Source organism: Electrophorus electricus, chromosome 14, assembly GCF_041902795.1.
Source record: "Electrophorus electricus isolate QZ-2024a chromosome 14, ASM4190279v1, whole genome shotgun sequence".
NCBI classification, from domain to species: Eukaryota; Metazoa; Chordata; class Actinopteri; order Gymnotiformes; family Gymnotidae; genus Electrophorus; species Electrophorus electricus.
Window position 1 is genome coordinate 25326922 of NC_137510.1, and position 10022 is coordinate 25336943.

General features: G+C 41.3%; 2 protein-coding genes across 3 annotated transcripts; both read right to left on the bottom strand.

The window, feature by feature from the left end:
- Positions 1-948: 948 nt before the first annotated feature.
- On the bottom strand, positions 949-6554 carry fbxo45 (F-box protein 45). Of its 2 annotated transcripts, XR_014117097.1 has the most exons (4): positions 5626-6554; positions 4136-4492; positions 3581-3676; positions 1687-1824 (listed from the first exon to the last, which is right to left on the bottom strand). XR_014117097.1 is itself a non-coding variant. In XM_027007318.3 (3 exons), the coding sequence occupies exons 1-3, from the start codon at positions 5941-5943 to the stop codon at positions 1639-1641; spliced, it is 861 nt and encodes a 286-aa protein (XP_026863119.2). In that variant the 5' UTR covers positions 5944-6338; the 3' UTR covers positions 949-1638. The 2 variants fall into 2 exon arrangements, 1 of the variants encoding a protein (XP_026863119.2); XM_027007318.3 differs by lacking the exon at positions 3581-3676 and having other exon boundaries at positions 949-1824; positions 5626-6338.
- A 907-nt stretch (positions 6555-7461) lies between these two features.
- rbis (ribosomal biogenesis factor) lies at positions 7462-8985 on the bottom strand. The gene is made up of 4 exons (XM_035530918.2): positions 8859-8985; positions 8487-8603; positions 8264-8380; positions 7462-8046 (listed from the first exon to the last, which is right to left on the bottom strand). The coding sequence occupies exons 2-4, from the start codon at positions 8595-8597 to the stop codon at positions 7978-7980; spliced, it is 297 nt and encodes a 98-aa protein (XP_035386811.1). The 5' UTR covers positions 8598-8603; positions 8859-8985; the 3' UTR covers positions 7462-7977.
- Positions 8986-10022: the final 1037 nt, after the last annotated feature.

Here is a 10022-nt window from a genome sequence, read left to right on the forward strand (position 1 = left end):
AAGGGCTAATGTAGCACAAACTGCAGAAAAGGTTCCTGGTGGCTATGACAGAAAGGTGGCAGAACACACAATGCATTGATGGTTTGTGGCTACACAGCCACATATGCAGACTTCCCATGATGGTCCCTGTCCTCAACCAAAACGCCTGCACTATACAAAGGCATATCAGAACTGGATCAAGGAGCAACACAAGGTGGTAGCCTGGTGAATCAAGTCTTCTTTTACTTCATGTGGATGGCTGGGTGCGTGCGGGAAGGGACCGCACCTGGACTATGGGAACGCAAGCCAACAGAAGCAAGGTGATGCTCTGGGCAGTTGCTTTGTGTCAACGGTATTCCCTTGTGGCTCTTTCAGCAGGACGATGCTCCATGCTGCTCTGTAGAAATTGTTTAGGAATGGTTGCAGGAACATAAAGCAGTAGCTCAAGGTGTTGACTTGGTCACCAAATTCCACAAAGCTGAGTCTGCAGGACATGCTTGAAAAAGAAGTCCAATCTTGCAACTTACAGGACTTAAAATATCTGCTGCTAACATCTTTGCACCAGTTACCACAAGACACCTTCAGAGGTTTAACGGAGCAAGTGGCTTGACGGGTTAGAGCAGTTTCGGCAGGCTGGTGTGCATTTGTGTGTGTATAAGCACTTCGTACTTGCACATCTGATGAAGGACCTCCTGTCCTGAGACTTCCTGTTTCTCTAGAAATCTTGCTAACTGTAGTGGACTCCAGTAAAAGAGGTAGATTTAGTCAGAATTACAATGAAGTAGAGAGAAACATGGTTCCAGAGAAACAGGACATTTCATGCAGAGGTCCTTTTGATAATTTTGATACCCCGTCCACCATATATCTGTGTGATTGAATTATTAGTTTTGCTCAAACTGAATACTGCTAATATGTAAAATGCTTATAAGGTAGAAAAATACAAACATTTAAAAGTACAAACATCTACACTTAGACTGGCACCGTATAGTTTATTCACTGGTTCCATGAACTCAATGATACCAAGGAAAAACCTAATAAATAAATATATCATACACTATTACATCACAATGGAGAAGTAGTACAGGAACAGTTACAAGGTTTCCCTGCACAAACACTAATGGCGAAAGACAGCTTCAACTTATAGTGCATGCAAAGTACTAATTCTTGTAGTGAAGCAGTCTTACCTTTGAGCTCAACATGGTCACGTTGTGAAGAGGCAACAGAAACATCATTTTGGCATGTCATATGCCTGCATATGAGTTGGTTTTGTGGTGCAGAGTAAAATTCTAAAGTCATCCCGTTGTTGTATTAATGCAATACTTATTGGACATGACCGCTGTCATGTGTTATAAACACACTGATTTCAGATTATGTATAGAGTTTGGGTTAAGATTAGGGTTAAAATTTCCACCTACCATCTTTTCTGGTTGGCTTGATTAACTAAGACATAGCCCAGTGTCTTTTAATAAATTAAATTCAAATGAACTTTAAAAATAACCATCCTCAGCCATCGAGAAAACTTGCGGAAGCCAAGCACGCATCCTGTGGCGCGTCGGACCCATACCCCCCATTTGTTCGTTCCAAACAGCTCATCTCTGTCACACCAAGGGCTGTTCCGAGTCACTGTCATGTGAATGTCTCCTGGTCACGTGCGATGTCTCAGCCATCCAAAGGTTTGCCCAGGTAGACCATTGTGACTTCGGTGTTGCCGTAAACCGCTGAAACTGCTGGAAAGAGGCAGGCCTTGGGCAGCCCCCTGAAGGCCACGCCCAGGAACTCAAAGCCTCGCTCAAAAGCCAACGTCTTATCGTCCATGTCCAGGATCACTCGTATCCTCTCCCCTATCTAGAACACAAGACCATCAGAGTTTCATATTACGTGATGATGAAAAGATGATTCCATGCAAATTTAAATGGGATTCCTTACTGTGCAATCTGTGTTCATAATTCAGAGAGCAAAATCACTAGTTAGAGAAAATAAGTGAGTCTGGAAATTACCAATTATCATGCAGCCTAAATTTTGTTGTAACATTCTGATACCATATGACTATGTGATGATCTGGTTTCATTTAGTTTATAAACAATATATAACTGTGGAAGTATAAGAAAAGCCTGGTTCTGCACAAATAACACCTGTGTTTTAAGCAACTTCAGGTAGTTTTATTGCTTGTATCATATACAACCATGCTGCACATCTCAAGTGTAGTGAAGACCACCTGGATGATCCACAGCACTTCTGAAACAAAGCTCTGTGGAAAGATGACCCATAAAGCTGAAAGTTTTGGTAACTGTACACAGTGTTATATCTGTAGAATCAAACACTGTGCCAACTAACACAACAACCGGACACCAACTGTAAAGTAGGGTGGAGGGAGTTTAATAGCGTAAGACTGCTTTGCCAGGGTGTCAAGTTGAAAACCTCAAAAGAGGTTGTCATGATGCGTTCCTGTGTTACGGGTTATTGTCTTGCTATATTAACAACATAGTGATTCAAAGAGAAGAAATACTGTATTTTAGACTTAGCCAAGTCAACATCTGGCCCTCAGTCTAAAGTAGGATGTTTGAGTAAGACAGCCCAAAAGTATACACAAACCTTTGTATAGAGCAATGGGCTAAATGAGATCAGCACACATCTACACCTTTGGTTGGGTGAAGCAGACATTACTGGTTAGGATATTAAAGCAGAAAGCAACTTAATTGAGGTAGGTCTTCTTAATAAGGAAACCCCTGAGTGACCCTGGAGATCAGATCATATTTTAGGAGCCTGTTGTACAGAAAGAATTAAAAAGAAATCAAGTTTTCACTACATGAGAATATCTATCAAGCTTAAAATAATTTCTTAAAGTACCTGGAAATTACACTATTAAAATGGTATGTCAAAAAACTTTGACTTTTAACATTTCATCCTCCCCTTGATCCTTCTCTCAACAGGTTTGTTCCTAATCATCTTAACCTAAGGTTTTAAGCATTGTCAATGTTCCCATACTTAGGCCTTTCTCTGTTAGTGAGAGATTTGACCTCAATTTGATTTCCACCCTGGCGATTACTTTCAGAGTTTGGGCAAGACGAGACTCTAAACGAGGGGTACACTTCCATCCTGAAGGGCAACCATTCAGCGCATCTTGTTCGTTGCACCTGCCCTGAACCCATCGGTGGATTACCAGGTTTACTGGTGTATTAAGCCATCTTTACACCATGTGATTATCTTGACGATTATGCCATTGCGGATAACAGGTCACTGATTGTGGAAGTCTTTGTTCACAAGCTAATATTCGCCTTTGACCGTATAGTGCATTCTCTCCACGACAGCCTGATTATTGCCTACAATTATCTTTTGGAAGCAGCAGGAATTTTGCTCCATTATTCCGTGTGTGACCACTGCAGCTGCGTTCGTCTAAAAACAGCCAATGGGGAATGGCCTGGAATTGTGCACAACCAGTATGGAGTGTCCTGGAATTATGCAGAACCTGTGAGCCAACTGAAAATATGCAGCAGTGTAGTAAAATGAAGGAGCGGAATGTGGGACGCAAAGGCGGACTGTTCCGTTTAGCAAACGCAAGTCGCAAATGGACAACAAAAGCAGAAGAAGAGTTTTCTAGCACCGTGGGTTTTGTCACCAGAAAAACTTCAATCACATAGTCTGACGTTCAGCACAAAGTCCGTCCTGAGGTTTGGCCAAGATTTCAGCATCTCATGGTCTGATGAGCAAAAAACAAAGAAGACAGCTGGAATGGCACAGGGCACCATGATTAAATGTATACCAAGTCTTGGCGTTTTGCCCATCCAAAATTGAGGCTAAACCGAAATCACTGGGCTTCCCCCCAAAAAAGTGATACTCTCTGAACAGACAGATTGACAGATTAACAGATTAACGGATTAACATATTAACGGATTAACAGATTAACTTTGCTTTTTCGTATTGCCCAGAGGACATTTCAAACCCTTGCTTATTTCAAGGTTTCTTCCTTATGCCATTGCTTCCCCTGTTGCATAAAGTGCTATACAAGTACTATGCAATTAAAGTAAAATAAAGCAGAAAGCCCATTCACAGTAAAACATCTTGGCTGCATTCGTTCGCACTGACTTCAGAGTAAGGAACCGTATTAAGTTATAGATTCTGGACCCCAACTGCCTCGTGTAAACCCAAGCCATCTCACCTGGTACTTTGGTGCATTGTTGCACTGAGGGAAGTTCCCGTTGACTTCACCGTTGTGAAGGAGGTTGTTATCCACCAGGTTCCATCCCCAGCTCTGGTCATCACTACCCAGCAGCGCTACGTAGCCTTGGCACTGCATTGGTGCCCGCTTGGTTGCAATCCCAATCACTGCCACGGTGCCAAGTGGCCCCTCCCACCAGATCTCCCAGGCATGCCTGCCTTCCGTGAAGCCGATCTTACCACGAGCGCCATCAGTGCTCTGGGCGATGGGGTTGCGGTGGAGGGTGAAACCGTTCTTCTTAACATACACGTTCCTCGAGCAGTCGTGGGAGCTCAGAGCATGCTGAAATGACTTCAGCTGTAGAGAGAGCAGGAAAATTAAGTGACGGGTTCAGATTCCGTGCTTCAGATCAAGTACATCCAAACGTAGAAACAGTGTACGCGGAAGGACAAAAATGACAACTATGACAGCAAGGCTGCGGAGCTTGTTCAGGAATTTTGTAACTGAGATGGCATGGCAGATACAAAAAATGTATTCTTGTGAAGGCTAAAACATGCAGGTCACAGATGAAGGAGATATAAAAGAGTACTTCTCAAAAGGTGAGTGATATCTAACAATAACAATGAAGAGCAAGGATGCCACAGCCTGTTCCTTAGGAAGTGAGTTAGTCTTGGCTTAAGCAATAACTTTCTTAAAGCAATAATTCTGCTGCTCTTTGGTTAGTAGGGTTGGTTAAGTTCTACATATGAACCTTACAATTAAACGCTATGTAAGTTTCATCTTGTTTGATATAGTGCATCTTAAAGAAACTGTCACGGAAAGCTTTATGAAAATAGTCATTACTTGACATACTTTCCAAAACATACATTTGGAAATACTGATGTTCACAAGCAATAAATATGTAAGCAATTTAGAACCTATAAATTGTCTGCAAACTGTGGGAGCTCAGTATGACCAACTCCACCACTCTCTTATCAGACATGCTAGGGCTGACTAGGCAGCAACACTGCAACCTGGAATACAGCGCAACTCCAGGACAACTCCAGGTCAGAAATCCTTCCAGACGGCATTGGGATGCGCCGAGATCGTGCGGTCGCTGTAAACGGCTAAAATAACCGATTCCGCAGATCTATATTTAGTATTTACAAGTGACGTCATGAGCAAGTGTCAAACAATCTCTCGGCTGCTTGTAACGTCGACCATACACTGTGCGGCTGCTTTTAAACCTTTTTAAGGAGGTCGTGTGTCCTCTGACGCCCACCCACCCACACACACACACACACACACACACACACACACACACACACACACTATAAATGTGCACTAAACAGATGGAAGTACAAATTCAGCCGGCCAGGTCGTTACTAGCTAGCTAGCTAACCAGCTAATAACGACTTGTAGACATAGGTTAGTTTAATTCCCGATACTTCGTGTTGGCCAACTAGTTAGCCGTGTCCTGGTTGTTGGAATAATGCAGAAATGCGACTTACTTTCCCTCTGTGCGTTGGCAAGTTGCAGAGGATGTCTGAGCGCAGAGCCTCTTCGCTGAGCAAGCGGGCGCAGAGGCTCCGCCACACCTCGCTGTTCTCGTCGGCGAGGCAGTGGTTCCAGTGCCAGCAAACCAAGAAACACTTCGTGAGGTCCGACAACTCCAGATACGAGAAAATGTGCTCCAAAACCCGAGTCGGTAGTCTACCCGCAATGCCCGAACCGCCGCATAGTGCGCCAGAGGTAGAGCCGGCTGAAGTACAACTCGCGGTGGCCGCGCCAACGCTAGCGCACGCCCCAGCTCCAGCCACGCCAGACATATCAGGCTCCTCTCACAGGGCTAGTTGGTGTCAATTAGTGCATAGGAGCACACCGGTACAAACATGAACCGATCTTAGGATACAGGAACCGGTCAGAACCAAATCATGGTTCCGATAAAAAAAAAAATGCTCGGCTAGGAATGACCGACCGAATCCATTTCGCCGCGGTGTTGGTGGTAAGGAAAGGACCAAATCTGGGACTTTTGTTAAGGTCCTCATATGTATTCTGAAACACCGTACTCACAAAGCAAAGCAGACCTTTACGTTGATACAATATTTACAACGTTCGTAATAATATTTGGACGAAACGCACTTTCAGCGATATCTGCACATTACACATGACGCCTCATTTGAAAATATTGCTTCATTGCTTATAAATTACTACACGCCTTCAAGGACCTGACTAACAAATTACGTCTGCCATTAGGCTACATTTCCCCGACAGGTGGCGCCAAAAGATGCTTTCACAAGTCCATATCAGACCAAATTTTAAATGAGATCCAATATTCACTGCCTACTGTATAAAGTGGGGAACACATGAGCAAATAATTCCAGACCTCTTGGCATAAATAAAATCATGTTAAAGAAGTCTCACATTTTGTGTCTCACAACCTGAGGGAATCCATCCTGCTTTAAACTCAAAGCCAACATTCATGATGGATTAAAACATCCTAAACATCAGAGCCTGTAGGAAAGGCTTAAAATCCCACTTAACTCTTGGAGAGGCACTAGGCTCGTACTGCTACAGACTTATCACGTGACCTGTCACCTTGCTCTTTGTCATATGTCGAAGCCCAGTCCAGGTCAGTTATCTTTTGATGAAAGGCTACAGGTTAGAGATCCAGTTGACCCATTACTACACAATAATCAGTGCGGCCTGCGCAACATAGAATATAAAGCAACTGGGAACTGTATAAGAGTACGTCTAGAGAACCACATTTGAACTAATACAGAACAGCATTTTACATATCGTCGTTGGCATTTCCTTTTCTGAAGCTAAGTATGGTGGTGGTAAAATATTCCACAAACAGCTGACTTTACAGCTGACGTCTAGACAAACACTTCTAGATATTCAGATTGTAAGAGGAATAGTACTACAGAGGGAAAACACCATCTCTTTCTGCATATTAAAAAGAGCTAAGAATTACATGTAGAATGAGGAGCGCGACAGACTTGACAAGGCAACAGCAACATGCAGATATATAAACTGTAATTATTTCAATTATAAATAACAATTAACTATGCACAGAACCTCACAGCATAACATCAACAGTAATGGATTTGAAAGAACTTTGCCTGAAAAGAACAGGATCAACATCTTAGAAAAATACAATGTTTGACCTAAGAGAAGTGAGGCTATAATTTACAGTAAACGGCTGTGTGGAAAAACTGAAGACAGAACCTGTCTGGACTTGTTAATGGGTCATTTTATAATTTTTTTTTGCAGCACACAGAGGAGCCTTTATTGGACCAAGTAACTTTTACTGTGCTACATTAAAAATGCACCAATTCAGATCATGTATTTATACATCACTTTATTTGTATATCCATCAAGCGCCGATTTTATGTACAAATGTTGATAGAATTGCTAAAAATCTGAACAATATCCACTGTTCATGAGAATATCTGATCATACAAGAATTGCTGCTCTTTCAGTTAACATGCCCATTTGAGATATTTCCCTCATTTTATCTGTTACTCTCATCTTGGACAGTGTCATGCCTGATTTTAAACAGACAAATTACCACAGAGAAATTTTGGACAAGGTTTCACTGAAAGCCAAAACCCACACTTTTCGTTATAAATAGCAGTTCATTTGGCTTCCATCAAAATGAATCATATGAAATTCAGATTCAAATTCAAGCTAAAACTCCCAGGCTGTGTCTACACATTATCTGACATTTGATATTATTCTCCCAAATATCTCATCTTAACATTTCTACTCAAACTCATTATGCTCGAGCTTGTTTTCCACCTCAGTGCTTACACAACGTGCACAGATGCAAACAGATTTTTCTCACGTGACCCAATCCACTATAACTGAGAAAACAGCTGGACTGCACCATCCACATTGACAGGCTCCCGAGGGTTTTCCTTTATAACCTGTAAAACATTTTTAAAATAAACTATAAACCAACTGACAAATTTTAAATCTTCAAACTGAGCACTATTGAATATATGTCTCAAAAATGCAAAGCATGCTAAAGCCATTTTTACTTTCAAAATTTATGGGAGGCATTTAACAAACGGTAGGTCATACATTCTGCTGTTGAAAATAGCCTTAGTTTTATCTTAGTTTGGTCATGATGGAGCATACTACCATTGCTTTCTGTTTAGGGTCTGGGCCTGTAGATTTTGAAATACTTTTCACATCCCTCTGGACCTCTGAGAAGATCTGATTCAGGTTTTCCACTTTCTCGTTCTTCAAAGTGTTAATCTTATGTCAAGATAAATACAAACGTCAACTCACTCTTCATTCTGCACCCAAACAGCAAATCAAGAGCAAAGCAAGTAGCTACAGCACGTGGGAACGCTTAACGTACATGTTTTAACGAAGTTTTAACAGGCTTTGTTTTGGTCTTGGGTTTGGCTTGCTGGTTGGCAACTTGAAACACGTTCTTCTGTTTTCTACCCTTCTGTTTATTTTTTGCCATCTCTTTCTAAAAAGAAAAAAAAGTAGTGAGTTGATAAAACAAAGAAACATTGCATTCTGAGAAGTTAAGTTACGGCGTCAACAATAAAATCAGCTAAAGAAAACATATCTTCCTAACGTAGCTAGCTAAAGACTTCCATGTGGCTAATGTGAGCAGGTCTGATGAAGGATAAATTACTGCCTAGATCGACAGTTAGCCATTGAGGAACCGGTTATACGTTGTTTTTCTATAATATATAGAAAAATAGAAAGGATAACTTACAGTAGACGTCAGACGTTTCTGCTAATATAGCGTTAGTCTACTACCTCAGCAACGCATGTGTTGCTACATACTTCCGTAAGCATCTTCTTCTACGATACTGATTGATAACCAAAATCAAAATGTTTTACCGCCATCTACTGTTTAAAAATAAATAAATAAATAAATAAATAAATAAATAAATAAATAAATAAATAAATAAATAAAATAAAATAAAATAAAAAAAACTTCAGTAAAGTCTCCATGGGACCCAAGAACAGTTTGTGATCTCTTCTGGGGCTACAGATTCGCTAGACAGGCACAGTTGGGGGTCCAGTTTGATTAGGCTGGTCCGAAGGGTCGAGCTTGCATCACAACCAGAAGAGACGTGAGGGACCATTGCAGATCTTGGCAGACTCTGGCAGAACAAGCTATAACAGCTAAGCAGGGTGAACGCATGAGAGCAGAGGCATGTCAGCTCCAACATCTGTTTACCTTCATACTCTATGTCCACACACACCAAGATCTGCACCATTTATTAATTTCAAAGCTTGACTAAATAAACAAGTTTTCAAACTAGACTTTAAAATACAGTCATAACACTGACTAGAAGATTATTCCAAAGCTGGGGGATTTGTATGAAAATGCTATTATCTCTTGCTATAACTTTCATAATGCTAGGTGTTAATAGATAATCAGCACCTTGTAATCTAAGTAGGCATAAGGGTCTATAATAGGAAATATGTTTACCTAGATACTGAGGAGCAAGGTCGTGTATAGATTTGCATGTCAGTAAAACAATTTTGTAATCGATACGGAATCTGACAGACAGCCAATGCTGCGTTGATAATATCTGGCTAACATAGTCAAACCTTTTGGTTCTTGTAAGGACTCCAGCTTCTTAACATCCAGTTAGCAGGGCATTACAGTAGTCCATTCTTGAGGTGATAAAAGCATGAACTAGTTTTGGGGTGTCTGGTACAGACAGTGCATTTCTTAGCTTTGTTCCTGGTGTAATAGGAACAAAGATTTAGCATTAAATCGGATCATTTGTTTCTAGTAACTTTAGGTCCAAGAAGAGGGTTCCCTCCCCCGTACTGTATTCTTTAAGGAAATTAGTGAATATGTGGTTTTGGAAAAATTGTCTCCAAGCTGACATCTAGATGTACTGAAGAAGGTCAAAAGGGG

Excerpts from the sequence above, each read along its gene's own strand:
- fbxo45 (XM_027007318.3), bottom strand. The coding sequence starts at position 5,943 with ATGTCTGGCGTGGCTGGAGCTGGGGCGTGCGCTAGCGTTGGCGCGGCC. Across the intron at positions 4,493-5,625 it reads TGCCAACGCACAGAGGGAAA|CTGAAGTCATTTCAGCATGC; the intron begins GTAAGTCGCATT and ends CTCTCTCTACAG. Across the intron at positions 1,825-4,135 it reads ACAATGCACCAAAGTACCAG|ATAGGGGAGAGGATACGAGT; the intron begins GTGAGATGGCTT and ends CTTGTGTTCTAG.
- rbis (XM_035530918.2), bottom strand. The coding sequence starts at position 8,597 with ATGGCAAAAAATAAACAGAAGGGTAGAAAACAGAAGAACGTGTTTCAA. Across the intron at positions 8,381-8,486 it reads TTAAAACTTCGTTAAAACAT|ATTAACACTTTGAAGAACGA; the intron begins GTACGTTAAGCG and ends TCTTGACATAAG. Across the intron at positions 8,047-8,263 it reads ACCCTAAACAGAAAGCAATG|GTTATAAAGGAAAACCCTCG; the intron begins GTAGTATGCTCC and ends AATGTTTTACAG.